The sequence below is a fragment of the Pangasianodon hypophthalmus genome, chromosome 12, assembly GCF_027358585.1.
Source record: "Pangasianodon hypophthalmus isolate fPanHyp1 chromosome 12, fPanHyp1.pri, whole genome shotgun sequence".
Taxonomy (NCBI): Eukaryota; Metazoa; Chordata; class Actinopteri; order Siluriformes; family Pangasiidae; genus Pangasianodon; species Pangasianodon hypophthalmus.
The window spans coordinates 23,478,596-23,498,680 of NC_069721.1; the positions used below are offsets into that span (position 1 = coordinate 23,478,596).

General features: G+C 36.9%; 1 protein-coding gene across 1 annotated transcript in view; it reads left to right on the plus strand.

Annotated features, from left to right (window-relative positions):
• The window catches only part of ablim2 (actin binding LIM protein family, member 2), a 109,360-nt gene that overhangs the window by 57,934 nt on the left and 31,341 nt on the right, over window positions 1–20,085 (plus strand). Inside the window, exons 5-11 of the mRNA XM_053238388.1 lie at window positions 4,637–4,763; window positions 6,832–6,925; window positions 12,846–12,933; window positions 15,929–15,987; window positions 16,178–16,228; window positions 17,216–17,293; window positions 17,448–17,591. Of these exons, the coding sequence (XP_053094363.1) occupies window positions 4,637–4,763; window positions 6,832–6,925; window positions 12,846–12,933; window positions 15,929–15,987; window positions 16,178–16,228; window positions 17,216–17,293; window positions 17,448–17,591 (641 nt within the window). The remainder of the gene's footprint in view (window positions 1–4,636; window positions 4,764–6,831; window positions 6,926–12,845; window positions 12,934–15,928; window positions 15,988–16,177; window positions 16,229–17,215; window positions 17,294–17,447; window positions 17,592–20,085) is intronic.

Genomic DNA, 20,085 nt, shown 5'->3' on the forward strand with positions numbered 1-20,085 from the left:
TTTTTCTTTCTCTCTCCTCTGTTGTTGCTCTATCCTGCTCACTGCTTGGCGGCTGATTCACACACACACACACACACACAAACATACACACACACACACACATCAGAGAAGGGGCACCAAGAAGGGGACAGGGGTGTCACAGTTACATTTAAATCTCAGACTTCCTGAACCCTTCATTCATTCATTCATTCATTTATTCATTCATTCAGTGATAGTGACCCTCAGCAGCTTGAGAATAGTTACGCAAGCTAGTTAAATTCTCTTTATTCACACACAGACAGCACCAAACGAAAACAAGTCGAACTTTCACGAAAAAAAGCAAGACATTATATTTTTTACTAGTAAGGGGTGAGTCGTGTCTTATCGAGACATACACCCTATTTGGACGGGATTAGTTGTACAAAGGGAGGAGAGGTTACACCATCTTATGCAGCGTTTCACATCTCTCACAGAGACCAGAATCCTCAGCATGTCACGTCACCACCATAGAGTTAAAAGATAGAGAGAGAGCATTGGTCACATGATCGCGTTCTTTCATACCGAGCCTGCTGGCATTACCAAAGCAGGAATCGTCTGCACTGGTGAAGTGACCGATAGCCCGATAGCTCTGGATCGCAGTGAGCGACATGTGCCTCGTTATAACTGAGGAGCTCTTCAGTAGCTTTCGAGCGACACCAGCCCAGCGATTTACAGTCCCTGAGACAGAAGCCACCGAATTCAGCCGACTCTGGAGATCTACAGGATTTCTAGCTAAAATGACACATCAGGAGCTTCCATGGAGCTCAGTATGTTTCACCCAATCATTCTTAAAATCAGGTCAGAGATTTTGTTTATTGAGTTGATCTAATTTTTCGAGAACTGGACAGCAGGAGCTCAGGAGCAGCCATGGCCAACCTCCTGCGCTTTCCCTCTCTCCTTCCCTCTCTCTTTCCCTCTCTCCTTCCCTCTCTCCTTCCCTCTCTCTTTCCCTCTCTCCTCAGCGCTCAGCAGTAGCTTCTGCTACTAATATAGTCATATAAAGCCAAAAAATATGCGTCAATACAATTTTTACAGTGTGTGTACACTGCCAGCTGTCTGTTCCACCCATGCTGGCATTGGTTATCATTTCCTGTTTTGGACGCCATATTGGTAGCACCATGACCACACCGAATGTATAATAGACAACTGTGAAAGTGCGCTCCCTCTGTATTTTAACTCTATTGTCACCACACACTACCATACACAACACAGACTTCAATTCCCACAATCCTTCACAGAACACACACCCTCGCTCGTCTTCCCCAGACTTCTAATTCACACACAGCTTACACTAATAAGTGCGCACACACACACAAACACACACACACACACACACTTTTGGGAAATTTCGCTCGTGCATATCTTAGTGACGATTCCAAGCCTTTGGTGTAGCATTTGATTTCCCAGTTGTGATTTTCTTCATATTTGTATATTTAGCCTGCACAGCTGCACAGTGATTCATCCAAATCAGGGAAGAAAAAAAATCAGAATAACTCAAACATGATCTAATAGTTTTATTCTCTTCATCACAGACTTTATAAACATCTCTACAAATGTTGCTTCCTGCATTGTTTTTTTTTTTTTTTTTTTTTGCTCCTTCCACTTAGTCATGTATTTTCGACAATCCCAAAATAATGGGTTCTTTGGAAAAGTATTTATGTAGCAGCTGTTCGTCTACATACTGTCTTGACTGGAAGCTCATTAGAAGCTCATTAGTCTGATTAAATTGGCCATTACAGTAGCCACAGCAAGGAAAAAGCCAAATTCTTATATGCCAAAATATTAGGAGTGTATTTTTTCTGTAAAAAAAATTTGGGATCCTGTAATGGGACACAGACATTCGGGTTAATGGAAAACGAACTTTGCTCATACTGTGGCAATTAACAGGCATGCAGAGGCAAGAGTTTTTAATCAGAGGCACATATTTTATTACAGATGTCACCCTGAAAAAAGAATCCCAGCTGAATAGGGCTAATATTATTCTGGTCATTGGAAAAACATTTACTGTAGCATCTACTGGTTTCAAATAGAGGATAACAGAGCCGTTAAAACTAAACCACTGCGCAGGTGGCAGATTTTTTCCTCATACATTCTAGATTTAGGCTTTCCATTCAAAAAAGTATGAAAACCTGCTTTTCTGGACCTCGAAACTAAAAGCAGAACATGAACTGATCCATGCAATGAGTGCTCCCTCTCCTCTTCTTCTCTCTTTTAGCCTGGGTAAAAGATTAATTAAAAACAAGCCAGGTTAATTGGCCTAAAATATAACTTTTCCCCCAAATGACACAAATAAATTTTAAACCTCTTTAGCATTTGTGAACAAAAAGAGATGCGCGTGTAACCTGTTTGCAAAAAGACCTGAGGAGTCGCAACCTGGCGTTTCTTTAGCCGTTATAATCTGACTGAAGAATTTAGCAAGAATTTTATTTAGGAATGGGATTAACGTTAGCTTAAATGTTGTTCACTTATTATTAAGGATTAGCACTAAAACGCAGAGAGGGCTGTTCAGCTAAACGAACACTTTCATATGAAGTAACTGTAGAAGATCCTTATAAGAGGTGCAATGTCTAGAAATCTGTACACATCTCATAGATATTCAGAGCATTAATCTTAGAGAGAAACAGATGACATACAAGTCTCATGATGCTTATGAAGTTGTTGTTTGTCAGCTCGTGTGAGTTCAAGGCCTGATGTTTTACGTGATGTTTTGTCAAGGCACTGAAAGCCGAGGCGCTGCCTGAACAGATGCCATAAACTCATTTGTTAGCGGAACAAAGTTAGCTAGCTAAAATATGTCCATATTAGGGAACTCCTCAGTAAGAACATGATCTAGAGCAAATGTTAGCTAGCTAGTTTCTTGATGCAGATTTTTGGCGAGCTACGTAGGATTGTTAAAGCAATGAAAATAGACGTTAGCTAATTAATTCTTAGTTAGCATGCTAACTTCCCTGATTTGCTGAGACAAAATGGGCGCTGCAGAGACGGAGCTCCACGGATCAATTATCCCTCCTAATTATCTGTAACCACAACCGTCTTCTGTTAGTTTGGAAAGATGTCTGATTCGATAGTACGCGCTAAACACAAATGTGTTTATGAACACTTTTCCTGATTCTTACAGACAGCAGCACAACGTGAGATTTTAGAAGAAAATTCTAGCTTTCTCTTAAAAATCGCTATAGATTCCCGCTGTGTTTTTGCAGCCAGGTAAATGTGGATGTTTGTGAAGAATTTGCCAGTTGCAAGATGCAATGGAATGCAAGATGCAATGCCACTGTACTGAACTGTAATGTAATAAACATTATGGTTAAGTAAGATGCACTAATTTAGACAATTTGCTTTCATTCAGCATATATTTGTGTTCATATCTATACATAGTGGAGGCAACTGTGAGCAGAAGCTCTAGATCTATAGAGTATATGTATTATGGAGCTATAAGACTTATAAGAAACAAATGCAATGATTTAAGAAGATACAGACTAGAAACAAGTCAAATGATCTGCCAGTGCAGTAAGATAATTACACTTGGTAAGATTTCTTGAAATAAGAAAACATATCTAGGCTTTAGAAAAGAACAAAATGTCTTAAAATAAGCATTAAAACACTTATTCCAAGCAGTGTATTTAGTCTAATTAACTTAAAACTAGCTTTTTTAATGAATTTTTAAACAGTTTGCTTAATTTGTGTGAAAATATATTAAAACCAGAGCTACTAAACAAGATAATTCCTCTTAATTTAAGAATTGTCATCATTATATATTCTGACTTAAAATGAGACAACGCATTTAAACTTAAAACAAGGTTATTAAAATCCAGATCACGCATACATATTGTCAACAATTATTTATTCAGATGAAGACTCTTGTAACACACAGTAGTTACCGTGTAAAAACAAAGCAAAATCATTACTTACTACATCTCAAAATACCAGAGTTTATAGATGATGAAAAGCTCCTATATCATATTATGCAGTCAGTTTCAAAAACAGTGTGTATGTATTGACAAAATATAATCTGGAAGATGTTATTGCACTTAAAACTGGAAATTAAAAAGCATACTGGATAATTGGAAAGAGTGTGCTGACTTAATACTGCAGAGTCTTATCATTTGTTGTTAGGTTGTAAATAAATGTGTTGGTGTTGACATAAAACAAGCATTTGGAATAAATAATACTAATGAACAAGTCCTAAGTGTGATTATTGAGCATTTTTACTGGGCAACCTTAAAACCAGTTATTACAGATAAAAACAAAGTCTTAAAAGATACAAGGCTGGCCTCAAATGATGCCTGTGATGGTAAATAAGCTTAATTTGCAGGTAAAATAACTAACTTTCAGCTTTGCTAAAAGAAAAAAAAGATAAATAATCTTAAAACAATCATAATAATCTTACACAATCTGCTCTTGCATAGTAGTTTATTCTTAAAATAAGATCAGTAAGATTTTATGGCTAGAAATAAGATTGTAAGTCTTGACTAGATGAGGAGTTTTTGGAGCGTGTGTGTGGTTGGGCTTTGATACTGTGACAGGTTGTCCTAAAGCAGATGATGCTCCTGAACATGCTGTCCTTTCTTTCTAGACTTGTGATCTCTGTCTCTTCTCTCTCTTTCCTCTCTCTGTGCAGATTGCTGTGGCTGTGGGAAGGAGTTTAAGAACGAGCAGTCGCTGGTGGCTCTGGACAAGCACTGGCACCTGGGCTGCTTCAAGTGCAAAGTGTGCAACAAAGTGCTCAATGCTGAGTACATCAGCAAGTCAGTGCCTTCACACTGTGTGTGTGTGTGTGTGTGTGTTATTAGTGTTAACTGTAATGTAATATGCTATATAACTGAGTCTGACCCATCCTAATTCTAGCATAACTCAGTGGTACTGATAGTCGGAAGCACTTTGAACACGTTAGCTTGAGCTAATTTGGCGATCATTTTATCGTTCTGTTGTGTGCGGGACTTTTTTTTAATTTTATTCCCGCCCACTCCTGAAGGAATTCTGACCAATCCCGCTTGCTCCTGAAGGATTTCTGACCAATCCCGCTCGCACTTATTATTGCTTGCACCTGTGATATTTTCTGACAAATTTATTTCTCAAAATATGAGCAAGTTAAATCATTTAAACCACCAAGACTTGACCAGAATTAAATAGTTAATAAAGATGAATGAATGAAAGGAGTAAAGAGTAAATGCGTCACACATTAACACTGCATTAATAACATGGCTTTTCTTTCTTTTCTTCTCACTTTTTTCATATCTGGCCGCCAGCTCCTGCAACGTTTTTGTCGAGTCCCAGTGCACACCTTTATTTTGTAATGTGTTTCATTTTTCCACAAACGGCCAATATCTGTGTGTTTACTGATCTGTTTCAGTACCTCAAGCCCTTGAAATAGGTGTCAGAAATCACAAAGAGCTGAAAACTGTGATATAGTAGACAGGAATGCATTTTATACACAAGCAATTTCCTCCAGAATTTCATTTTTTTTAGTGGAAAGACATTTGATTTGTAATCATATCATATGGGTGGGTTTACGTACGTTCTGTAGCTAGCCTGTGTAAATATTGCTGAAACCATGGCAACTTAGAGTAAACTAAAGATAAGACACACCCACAAGCAGCCGGTGCTGAGTGACTTGATCTGAAATGAACACATGAAAAATGTGTTATTAATAATAATCATTAAATACAACTGATTAATGCAATAGAGACGGATGATTTGAGAATACTATATTATAATATTAATACTGCAGCGTGTTGTCAGGTGTTTCGTCTATTTTTGTACCAGCTGTTTAATTTTCACTTCCTGATTAAATACAGTACCGTGCATAATTATTCACCCCATTATTTTTGTGTAATCTATGTTGATACTTTTCTCCCCACTTCATTACTTTGGGCTATTTTACAGGGGTGTAAACCTCAGGCTTCCACACGATATGATACCATTTCAATTTATGAAATAATATGTTTTTTTAAAGGTTTTTTTTTTGATGATACAACTGAATCTCCACTGATACGATATGATTTTAATTCTTATGACAACAGTTAGATTATTGATGACACCATAAAATCGGTTTTGATTCATATGGCAATGATCAAATTTTCACAACACCATTGAATCTGATATGATACAATATGATTTTTGACTCGTTAGGCAATAATTCTTTTTTTGACGACATTATTGTACCTGCTACGCTGCGATACAGTTTCGATTCATAAGGAAACAATACGATTTTGGCTATACCACTGAATCTGCTACAGATTGGTACAATTTTGATTCATAAGGCAACGATTAAATATTTAACATTACCAATGATTCTGCTACGGAAGTTTAATTCAGCAGTCTTCAGTAGTACAATCTGTGGTAGGCCTAACGTTAATTTGTGTATTATGGCGATGATGATGTGGAGGAGGATTATTTTATAAGTATCAGAGTTGCAGGCTAATCATCTTGCTAGCCTGTTAACAGATCAGTTTAATATCATGAATTTATTTCTCTGTCCTTTTTCAATATTAATCAATTCATGATTGTTGCCTCGATTCATTTCAGTTGTTGCCTTTTAAATTGATGCATCTGGATCAAAAGTTCAAGAGGGGTGAATACGTGTGCAAGGCTCTGTAGTTCTTCTAAATTTCAGATGGAATTTTTTTTTTTCCTGACATGTTTGCATTGTTTTGTTTTGCAAAATGAACGTCATGATGCATATCGTGTATCATGATCACTTCAAGTAATGTGACACAATTCGCAATGTGACACTTTTGTCATATCGCCCACCTTGAACATGAGTTACGGTTAAAACTCATTTGTGTGTGTGTGTGTGTGCGTGCATGTGTACAGGGATGGAATTCCATACTGTGAGATGGACTACCATGCCATGTTCGGCATCCAGTGTGAGAACTGCAAGAAGTACATCACAGGGAAAGTGCTGGAGGTACGGAGAGTCGATGTCACCCTATCCGTGCTCATATACCACATAGCTGTGACTGCTGAAGGAAAAAATGCTGAGATAAAATGCTGAGAACTGTGGATCGGTCATGGCAGGGGCAAGTGTTGTGTGTCGCTGCTGTGTGTGTGTGTGTGTGCGTGTCACAGAAAGGCTGTGATTCAGTCTGCTTCACACTGGTACACTATATTCCCACCGGAGGCGAGGCTCAGGGCCCCGGGACACAAAGAAACTCTCAGTCCTCTCATTCAGAAACTCTCTGTATATACCATTATTGTTGAAAAAAAAAACCTCAGTTTCTTTCTCTCTTAAAAACAGAAGCGTAAATAAGGAATTTGTGCATATTGTTTAGTCATAATTAGCTTTTCCTCGCCACTGTCGCCTCTGGCTTGTTTATTACAGATCTACATTTCTATCCAGATTTCTGTAAAGCTGCTTTGTGAGAATGTGTAGTGTTAAAAGCGCTATACAAACTACATTTAATAAAAAAGAAAAAGTAATCAGTCCGCTAGTTAAATGCACAGTTGTTTAAACATCAACAACCTCAAAGATTTTTTAAAAAATAGATTAATTACATACATTTAGTTTTTATTTAGATAAAGTTCGGTGATAAGGACTATTACTACAAATAATGCAAAATATTTTAGTTTTTTTTTTCATTTTGAAATCATTTTAATAAAAATTTTTAATAAAGACATAGCGTTCATTCACTGTTGGAGTGGTTTGGTAAAATTTAAGATTGAAGTTTAATTAACATAGTTGTTTTATTTTTTTTTTTAATTATGTTGAAAAATTAAATTAAAATTAAAAATTGTTTAAAAAAAGCAATAATTGTTTAAAAAACGTAATTGTTTTTTTATTTTGTCTTTAATTGGATTTGCTGCTATTTATTAAATGTTTCGAACAAAGAAGTTTGCGTGAGGCAACACGGAACAGATGAACATCTGCCCTTATTTAATTTTTCATTAAACCATCAGTGACACAATTGCGATTTCTGAGATAACTAAACCCTACAGAAAAAAAGAACATCTGTGGTCTGTATTTTACAAGTATTTCAAAATATTTCATTATATTTTCCAAGACCAAACCTAAATATAGCTGCAAGCAGTGATTAAGGGGGCCAAGCACTTTCTGGCCCTACTCCTTAGCGACAGAGGAAGACCAGTATCCATTGGTACCATCAGCACTTGTTCCTAAGGATATCGACCAAATTTGGTGTCATTACATCAAACCGTTGCTGGGAAATGGCCTCACTTCCTGGTTATGTTATGGGTAAAACATCTCACATATCAAATATTAGAGAAATAAGATTTGTCAGGTTGGCCTCACAGTGCTGTGATCCACATTTCATGACGATGGGGCAAATTTTATAGGAGGAAACTCAAAATGGCTGACTCAAATTCATTACATCAGTAACACTTGGTACCTTCAAGAGAACAGAAACAGAAAAAACAATCACGATTTGATGTTGATCGGTTCAAATGTTATGAGTGGTTTTACTCATTTGTGAATTATACTGCCCCCTAAAGGTGAATGTAGACAAAACGTGTTTATTGGAGTCCTTCAGGTCCTGGTCTTTCACTCAGGTACAGCGTTTGGTCTGAATATTTCATGCTGTTGCTGAGATATTGGTGTTAAATTCATTTGCATATTATAGAAGAAAGGTTCCATGTATCAAAAATGATGCTGCTGTGATCTAAATTTCATAATGATCGGACAGAACTCGTAGGAGAAGACGCGAGAAAAGTATTTTTGGAAAAATCGAAAGGGTGAAAAATTCAGTATGGCGGAAATTAACATCATGGTAATCATCGAACTCATTTCTACAACATTGTGTTGTGGAGTTATTATTGCAAACGTATGCCCTGTTGGTGGCGCTATTCTGGAAATATGTGAACACCTAATCTACGGCAGTCACTCGCTGATAGATGAGTAACTTTAGCGAGCTCACTGTCACATCAGTTATCTCTAAATTTTGTAATAAATTTAGCCGGGTGCTCTAATCAGCAATGTCTGTGTCGATACAAATGCTTACAAAGAAAAAAGAGCTTGACTCAGTCGATCCGCTTAGCCATGTTTGTGCATTTCAAGGGTTCAGTCATGATAAATGCACCTGACATATAGGTCAATAGTGGCACACTGTTGCTATGGAAACACACTCCATAAGCTGATGGGACTTCGGGAACTGTGGCTAGATTAGACCATCGTTCTGATGTGGTATCATGGTTTATTTTGATTAACTGAGCCCTTTAAGGTTCATAATACTTTACGCATCATAAGTAGTGTCATGAATACAGTTTGCCTTAAGCAGATTTTATAAATAATAAAAAAAAAACAAATGTTCACACTACACTTGAGCTACGAAGCTGTTTATCTATAGCTAGTGATGGCACGGATGTGGTTTAGGACACTGAACAAAACTGAATAGCAAAAAATAAACACAGATGAAGTTATTCAGATGAAACTATAGTTCTTTTAACTTCAATTGTGCTTTATTTATCACATACATATTACATACAAGTGATGTAATGTAGTGAAATGTTTTTCCGTAGTGCCTCGTCCCACAGTGCAACAATGATACATAATAAAATCAGAATATAATAAAGTCTAGTAGACTATATGATAAGAGAGTTTAGCAGCCTGTAGAGGAATGATATGTAGATGCTATAGGGTACAAAAAATTGTTTTCTCATAGTGCGACTGTTTCTGTGTAGAAATATACAGAGCTGTACCATGTAAGAGTTTTTATGTAGTGTGCAAAAAATTTTTCCATAGTGCAAACTGTTTGTGTGTGTGTGTGTTAGGGACACAATCAATTACTTAATGACTTCATGATAACTCTTGAAGTACAGGAACATTTTTGAATGTGTTCAGATATGATCAAATTTCAGAAGCGTATTTTGAGATAGATTTTAATTACTAGCATGGCGTGCTGGTGCAGCAGGTAACCTCACCGCTTCACAGCTCTGGTGTCTCTGGTTCGCTCCTGAGCTCGGGTTACTGTTTATGTGGAATTTCTGATGTTTCCGGGTGGGTTTCCTCCGGGTTCTCCGGTTTCCTCCTACCTCCTACAAACATGCCAGTAGGTGATTTGTCTAAACTAAATTGCCTGTAGGTGTTAACGTGTGTGTGAATATGTGTGTGTGTGTGTGCGCATGATCCCACAGGGTGTATTCCCACCTCACAACTAACATTCCCGGGATAGACACCGGATCCATCACAACCCTGACTGGGATTAGCACCTAGTGAAGACAGATGAACTTTAATTACTTGACAGCAGCACTGGCTAAAACACTGGCTGTGTCTCGGCTGATCAACTGCATTTTTTTTTTGTCAAACGTTCTTTTTTAAGAATGTGATTATTATTAAGGCCATATATAAATAATGCACATATGACAATAGTAAAGTGATGGCACCCTTCATGGCTCAGTGAGTGGAAGCAGGGACTGAGGTGGAAACCCGATTGGAAATCGTTAGTCTCACCGGAATGTGTATTGATTTATGGTTGGTTTTGTGTAGCGCTGATTTATTTTTTCCATTTTGACTGAACTGTGATGGCTGGGAATCGTGTGTGTGCCGGAAATGTCATGACATTCAGAGAGGCGAGTCATCTTTTTATCTTTTCTAAACTGACGAAGATGTTTATAATTATAGAGAGAGAAAGAGAGGGAGAGAGAGAGAGAGAGAGAGAGAGATGACAGTGAGCTGAGTCCATTGCGGCTGAAATCACACTCTCCTTCTGCTCCTGAGGCCTATGGGGAAGAAATGCATGATGGGAAAACTCAAATGTCTGCTGTCTTGTGTAGATACAAGGAAGAGTAGGAGAATCAGATCATATGCTTCAACAGTTGTAAATGAGATAATGTGATATCATTAGTCAAGTCCAAATTTATTGGCACCCTTGAAATAAAATTAAGACGAACAACCAACAGTTGATGGAGATGATTTATATATTTGTAATAATATGCTTTTGGCACATTTAGCTGTCACATGGGGAGGGAATGAAATTTAAAAAATCATCTACAAAGTTTATTTTGACTTTTCACAAAATGAATGATTTCTAATGAACGTATTATAACAATACATTTTGTCTTGTAAGTCCTTTGTTTTTAATATCCAGCATTATATTTGTGACAGGACACAATTATTTTTCTATTTCAGAGAATCGTAACGTAATCACGGCACGCAAGGCAGGAAAGGTCAAAGTTCAAGGCCAGTACTGATTTGCAAACAGAATGATTTTATTTATCTTGAACATTCACAACGTCAGGCAGACGTGTGATGAATGTTACGAGATTTTAAAGCCATTTTTCACAAATTTTACAACTATTTTTATGCTGTATCTAATCGTACCGAGTGGTTTTATTTTTCATAAAGCTATTCATCAGTAGTTCAGAGTATTTTAATGGGTTAGAAAGTTGGCTTTCATGTGAATAGTTGTGAAGGTCACGCTCAGGATGACCAGCTTCTCTGAAATATAATTACTCCTAAAATCTTTCTTATAGCACCGAATGCAATGAGATTAACAGACCTCAGGTCTATATGAAAGACACTGGAAACAGGTTTTGAGTATTTTCATCTATATAAGATCTTATAGGTCGTCGATTATTAGCCATTATTGTGCATTGGGTTATGCCACTATTACATTATTACATGTATTTATTTATTTTAAAAGGGTGATCTAGTATTATGACCCAACATGATGTCGGTTTTATTAATCCACTCAACATCATGTTGCTTGGGTTCTGCTTTCAGTTAATATGAGTTTATTTCTGCAGTTTGTCTTCATTCTGTCAGGAATAGACAATACAATGTAGGTCTGTTATTATAAATAGATATGATCCAGTCATATGCTGTTTATATCCGAGTCTACCTGTCTGCGTTTGTCTTGTCTGTGATTATGTGCTTACAATAAAGAGATCTGGCTTGGCTTAATTTTCAATCTTCAATCATATAAATTAGTTTATGACGCCCTGCTTGTTCATCATTCGGTATAAAATGAATGAATTGTAACACACAGACGTAATCAAGGCCTGGTGTCATGCTGGTGTGACAGTGCCCCCTGGTGGGACTTGTCTGGAATTTTGTGTGACTGTGGAGTGTGTGTTTACCTGGAAATTTCAGGATCAGACATTTCTTTGCTCATTTCCACTGCTTTGCTATAACTATATACCACTGTTATCTCACTAACATCATCATTAACCATCGGAGAACATACAACCATGCGCACACGTCTCCACGATGTAGGCACTACAATTACTCTAATGGTTTGGATTCAGTCCGAGTGTGTCGAGGGTTCTGATCACTAGCTCCGAGCACAGGTTAAACATCAGATTTATACAACATAAAGATCTAAAGTAACCTTAAAAATTGTGCCTGTACTAAACATGCTGACATTAGACAAATAAAAATATAACAGTCATTGATATGGTGATGTTTTCTGTACATTAGCATTAATTTAGCATGGAAGGAGTCTCCAGTGTCAGTGATTTGTAACAGTAACATTTCTGACATCTTCAAGACAGAGGAGTTTACGCTTTGCGGTTTCTTGTGCTTTTTTTTTTTTTTTTTTTTGGTTTGTTTTATTAACTTCAAAATAAAGGAAAAAAAGAAGAGGCTGGAGAGGGAATGACTGTTTGTAGCTGCTATAGTGTAAGTGAGAACAGGAACTAGCTTGTTTCATGGAAATTAAACATAACTATAAATGAATAAACATATTGTTTAGTGAATAAAGAGTATGCTCATTTGCTGTAGTATCAGAGGAATAAAACACTTTTCTGTTGTAGGAAAATAATCAACATCAGGGTGATGACAGTGATCCGCTTCATCACACCACCCCGTCGTTGATAATTTTTTTCTAAAAGCATGATTTAATTTAATTCCTTACACTGAGCTTTATGTGTTGCAGGCTGGAGATAAACAGTACCATCCGACATGTGCCAGATGTGTGCGCTGTGAGCAGATGTTCGGAGAAGGGGAGGAGATGTACCTACAAGGTAACACACACACACACACACACCTTGTGATATTATCATCACCTGTAGTCACTGTCCGCTCGTGGACACTCACTAGGTTAGTTTCTTCTCTGAGTTTGTTTCAGTTTTGTTTGCTTTATTACATGAACGTTGAGATCTCAAAATGAGAGCTTAATATAAGACTTTTGAAATAAATCACTATTTAGTTCTTACAAACTATTTTTCCTTCAGAGTCATAATTAGCATTGAATATGTGTAGCTTCATCCTCTCTAATCTGCTGGTAATAATCTCATTAGAATGAATAATGAAGAAAGAAAACCGCTGACAGCCGTAAAGAGCCGTGTCACGTGTTATTACTGTCGAAAACATTTCATTTAGTGCACTGATTAGTTTAGTGCCGTGACCTCCAGCTTTTATCAGCTATCAGGTTTTTATAGAGCATCTCACACACACACACACACACACTCAGGCACAGGCACTCACACACGCACTCACACACACGCACATACACTCATACAACATTATAAGAGGATATTTTTAGATATTTCTGTGATAATTCTTTTATCTAGTATTATATACTATAGAAAATACTATAATAATAATAATAATAATAATACTATAGAAAAGAGGGACATTTTCTTAACATTTTACAAATTTAAACATTTAAATTTTTAAAACCAATTTTAAAATCAGCTGTGTCCAATTACAGCTTGTAGAAAAGTATTGAAAAAAAAAAACAGTAAAAATATTATAATTTTTCAATTTAGAAGATCTAAAACAAACAAAACTTTAACGTTAAACTGTTTCTGGTCAGAGTCTGTAAAAATAAAGAAATATAAATAATTCAATTCATTTGTAAAAAAAAAATATGTATAAAATATTAACATTTTACAATTTTAGAGATTTAAAACAGTACAGAGGTTTAATATCAAATCGGCTGCTTCCAGTCAGAGTCTGTAAAAGTAAATAAATAAATAAAGAAAGAAAGAAATCTGTAAAAAAAATTAACAATTTACAGTTTTAGAGATTTAAGAGTATAAAACTTTATCACTGAATCAGCTCTTTTTGGTCCATTTGTAAAGAAAAAGAAAAATTAAAAAGTATCAAAATGTTAAAATTTAACAATTTTAGAGGTTTAAAAAATGTTTAACCTCAAATCAGCTGCTAGATGGATAGATAGATAGATAGATAAACAAATAATATAAAGACAAATAAGTAAATGTGTAAAAAAAAAAACAAACAAACGTATATTACAATTTTAAAGATTTAAAACAGTACAAAACTTTAATCAAAACTTTACATCAAATCAACTGCTCCCGGTCAGATTCTATTATATTCTATATTCCTATTATAGTAAACAAACAAACAAATGAATCTGTAAAACAGTACAGAATGTTAAAACCAGCTCAGCTGTGAAGCAATTGGAGTTTGTAATTTTTATTAAAAAGCATGAATAAAAGATATTTTGATATCCACGATATCTCAGAAAAGTTTACTGTGATATTATTTCTCACGCTGATGATACGATATTAACAGACGGAGACGAGGATATCAGGCAGCTTTATATTTTCATTCATGTTACAGCACAGTGGAGTGAAAGAGCCTTCCTCTCTTCCTGTTGCTGGTGAGAGGGGTTTTGGCTTGATATTCTGCATTTCTGCAGAGTTCTACTCTAATTCATTCGTTTCCACAGCAGCAGACGTGGCTCTGTTCTCGTCTCTTCTCTTCTCTTCTGTTTGGCGACAGCGCCGAGTGTTTCACAGCTGATTTATTGGACCGGGGACGAAGTGGACAGGAAAGACTGCTGAGTCACTGTAGCTCTCAGAGAATTATGTGCAGGTCTGAGAGTGGATTCGAACTGGCGTTAAAAGTGACGTACAGTTCAGGATTTATGGAAACCTGAAACGTCAAATGTTTTGCTAAGCACGTAGACTTAAAAGCGTGTATAAGAACATGTATCTCTCTGCGCTTATTTATCTGGACGCTAGGGTACGAGCACTTGATGAGAAACCTGGGCATTTGCATAGACTCCCTGGCATCTTACAATGCATTTTAATGAGAAAGATTGACACGTTGACGGATAGCAAGCACTGACACACACAGAATACACTCCATCATCCATGTGGTGTTAATGTGCTAGCAAGGCTAAGGAAAATACAAAATCCATAAAAATAACTCTATTAAAAGTTGCTGTTAATAAAGTGGATTCATTTGGATTTTTGTGAAGTCGAGCACAAGAGCACCATAACGCTCATAAGAAAAACACACAATAGTAAGAAGAAGTGAGGATGGGGCCGATTTCTTTCTCACTCAAAAGTCATGTCAGGTGATCACACAGTGACAGAGTGACACACCCCCTTAGATCTGATCTCCGATTGGGCCAGTTTATTACGTCCATAACACACCATCAGCAGTTATTGAGAAGGTGCATGTGAGATACCATCGCATGTGACTCAGGTGTATTACTTTCTCGATCAGTGTTTTTTCCAAACACGCTTAGAAGCAGATGAAGCACACATCGTCCAATCAAAGTACAAATTACACGAAGGCACAAACAGCAAGTTCGTGCGGTTTGAACGAGTCAGTCAGTGAGCGTGTTCAAGTGTAAACACTTTTATGTCTACATTGAGACGCTGTGCTATAAAGGCTCAACCCTAATGCTTTCATAATAGTAACGCAGACTTACTGACGGCGAGTAGTTTTCAGCCGTCCTGTTCAGTATTGTGACGTCAGTGTGCCACCTCAGTCAGATGGTCTTAGCAGGTTTCAGTCATTGGTGTTGGTTTTGAAGGAGAAGAAGCAGAAACTAACCGCAGTATTCAGGCAGTCTAAATTTAAAAAATAAATAAAAAGTTTTCATTTGACTCATCGTCGTATATGAATGATATTAATATGATTTGTGATTAATAAATAGGCCATGGGTGGGAAAGATTTAGAAACATTTAATATGACTTTAATACAATTTGTATCGTATGGTCTTTTTTTTCTCTTTCCTTGCTTCTCTGTCTTGTTCAGGTTCTTCCATCTGGCACCCTGCTTGCAGACAGGCAGCTCGAATGGAGGAGAAAAGTAAGGTAGGATCCACAGCACCTTTCTCTCAACTACAGTAGCCCTTTTTTTCCTCCACTAATGCCCGTAAGTGTTAAACTGATGCCTCATTGAGCAGGTCCGGGGCCTCAGCTTTCCGCTCAGGAGAACTGATACAGTCCTAAAGTGCTAGTAGAGCTGTGATCCCGTTTTATTGTAACACCCCTCTTCCTGCAGAAACAGGTGCGGATACAGCTCAATGACAGGATTCTGAATGTACCTGAGCAGGTTTGTGACGTGCACCCCGTCTTTCCCTGCATGGGTTTACCTCCCAACCCGCTTTCAGCTTTAGTGCACACTCTATATCTGTATAGGTGCAAATCGGAGCTGCTGGGCCACCGTGTGCTTCTGCCCCCCTGAAACCCCAACCCCATCCCCCCCCACACACACCCAACCTACCCCATCATTATGATCATGTGATTAGGGACTCACGGCTCTCACTGCACTTGTGCTGTTGTGTATTTACAGTGAAGTGGTTCAGAGTGGTGCCTTTAATGCCATACTAATGTAGTAGTTACGGCTTTGTACCGGCGATCATTAGTATTTCTGACGGCTTGATGTTTATTGTGTGTGTGACTTCACAGTATGAGCAAGTGATCTGGTCTCTCGCGCCAAAACCTATTTCAGTTGGTGGGTAATCGATTGATGGAGTGTCCCACGTTTACATCCATCTTATACGCTTCTTAGTTAATACCTTTGTTGTGATGTAAAAGATCCTTAACTATTTTCTTAGATCACCCTTATACTCTGGAATAGTGTTCTGGTGAGCATCAGGAATGCCAGCTTAATAACTTGTTTTTTAAATCGAAATTAAAAACATACTTGCTTAACTTGGCATATTTTTATTCTTGAGACATGTCATTATGTTATTATTTATAGTTGAATATTTTAGGGATTGGCATTTTTTTTTGATTTATCATAAATACAATCTTACAATCTTAGAAAGCATATTTATTATTTAAATGATTATTATTATTTTCTTATTATTATTTTACCTGCCTATATTTATATCCTCATCTATCGTACTGTATAAGGTAATTAGGTTATCACTTTTATTCCAATACTCTTCCTGTTTGAAGCAGTGAGGAGAAGCGAGTAGTAAGGAGAAAGTATGATGATGTTATGTAATTATTGGTTCCCTTTAGGATTAGCCGCTTCTTTTAATCAATACAGGCTAGAAAAGTACCTCACTGAGCAGTGACTTTCTCTCTCCAGGTGACCAGGACTTCCTCTGAGAGCATCACCTCAGTTCCCGCCTCCAGTGCGTCTGGATCTCCAAGCAGAGTTATCTATGTACGCAGCACTTACAGTCCATTTGATCCGAGTTCCTTTAAAACACATCTGGCTGTTAGCCACCAGGTGGCAGCAAAGAGTCAGAGCGTATTTTAAAGTTCAACCTGTTAAACAGATTTTCCAGTATCTAAAATCTGAAATGTGATGTCCACAGGCAAAGCTGGGCGATGAGTTCCTGGATTATAAAGACCTCGCAGCTCTTCCTAAGATAAAGGCCATCTATAACATCGACAGGCCCGACATGCTTTCATACTCACCTTATGTCAGCTACCCGTCAGAGGACAGGACCTATGTAGAGGTACACACACATCATGAACACACACAACTCCATCATTATTTTCTGTTAATGAGTTGACAGAAATACAGTTTGACAGAAATACCAACATCTGATAGCAGGTGATACTACGTGACTTTATCGTGCTAATGACCAGACAGTGATCTGGACGGATTTCACGATTAATGATGGCACTCAAATCAAAGCAAACTGTGCTCTGTAAAAAAATATACATATATATATATATATATATATATATATATATATATATATATATATATATATAAAAGTGAGAAACTAGGGCATCTCTCTGTAATGCACAATACTGATAAAAACATCTTAAACATGAACATCAGTAAAGGAGTTTATTGCTAGCTGCAAGCTCTGGCTAGGCGAGAAAAAATATCTACAGGCGACTCTAGATGAGCAATAATAACAGCTCTTACGTTCCAGTGTGTTGTTTCTGACAGTCATCTGCTATCGGTCACTGACAACGCAATGAAAACAAAAACGTACGTTACTTACAGCTGTACAGATGTGAAACAAATCCCAATCTTCACCTCGTTAACTCTACCCAACTCTCCACAATCCAAGCTAGCTATTGCACATTGCTTTAAATCAACTTGATAAAAGTATGAAGAACATCCCCTTCTCCTCCTCTTCCTCCTCTTTTCCTCCTCTTTCTTCCTCTCCTTCCTCTCATCTTAATAGATAAGTCAGAGATTCCCAACGTGTTTTATCAGCTGAACCGCTTCTAATTAAATTACTTGCCTCAGTTACCCCCTGGAGATGTTCAGCAGTTTAACGTTCAGTGAATCTTTTGCTTAATGAAAAGTTTTACTCATTCACAGCTTCGGTTGCTCTTCTAATCTGCACAAACTTGCCTTGCTTGGTTTTATGGGCAGGTTTTCATGTTTTGTTTCCACATGTCTTTTTTAAGAAACCTGGCTTCATACTTTCATGAGAAAGCCAGCGTCGAACTCCAAGCTGGCTCTGGGTATCACGCAGATATCACACACTTGGGAAAGGGTTTGGCCTTGTCACTGTCCATGCACACAAATCCAGATATTAACTATTCCTCAATGTACTTACTGAAGGTTTCCCGCTTTGGAGCTTTTGTTATCTAATTTGAGAGTGGAGGTTCTTCGTCTTGTGATTTTCTTTTACTGACAGCATATCTGTCCATACTAATAATATTAAAGAGTTCTAAATATGACACACACACTGAATGATTTAGCATGATTATTACTGTAATTTACTTTTAGTCTCACATGCTAAGAACTGCTATCTTATGACGTGAACCGTCAGTAATTCAATCAACTTCTATCACTTTTTACTCATGAGGTTACAGTAACATGCTACAGTATTAATATTTTTAACTAGTTTTCTTTTTTAGCTGTAAACATATATACAATATATATTGTTAAAAATTTAACCTAACAAGTCATCGACATTTCCATTTAATATTAAGTAGGCTACTCGTTTCAGTATCGGTATAAAGAAGTGCCAAAAACATGTACTCATACTCGCACGTGCTTTCAGTGCATCTCCACTTTAGAAAGTCATTGAGCAGTCGTGAAAACCATTGGCACATAACAGATCATTTACAGGGACTTTCTGCTTGTTCTTCATGCTGTGCTATTGTATTCATTCATATTTGTTCATTTGTTATATTGTATACATTTCCCTAATTAGAGATTATGACTTAATATTTTTAAAGAAATAAATTGAATCCTGTGTCATAAACATGTTGTTGAGGATGTTATGTCAGGTTTACGGTAGTTTATCTCAAGAAATTGCCATGATAAGCTTAATATTTTATGCCATTTCAAGCTAGATAGCTTCTGTTTATGACAAATATTCATGTCATGCATTAACATAACACCTTAACTTATGTCAATAGTTAAGAAAAATACGAATAAACAAACGAATATGGTGCATTAGTTAGTTTTTATATTATAATAAATGTCATGTGAAGTTCTTTATGAGGCTGCATAGATTTGACAATAGCATGTCATGAACATGTCGTAACAGATTAATCACCATTTGTGAGAAATCATGTAATGTAGTTTAACAAGGAAGTGTAAGATTTGTAATGGTAATTGGTAATTACAACATGCTCATTTGCATACATTTGCATACAGCATAGGGTGACGTGTAATCAAATATGAGAGATATTTAGGAATCGTTGATGCTGTAGTTGTAGACGTAAGAATCGTGAGATGTTATGTTTGTTTATAAGCTTTTGCTGTTATGTCAGTGGAAGTAAAATGTCTTAATAGCTCAGTGTACCATATGATGATATTGATAACAGGGTTCAGGTGAATTTTTAATTTTTTATCATGTGTTGCTTTCGCCATGAAAAATGAGCAAATATCAGCAACTGATATTTGAAATGAACGTACTAATACAAAGCATGTCAATCGTTAAAGCCTAAACAACAAGGTCCTGCTTCTTACTTCTCAGCCGACTCGTGCTAATTTCATGTAACATCATGAGTCCATGATAACCTCATCTC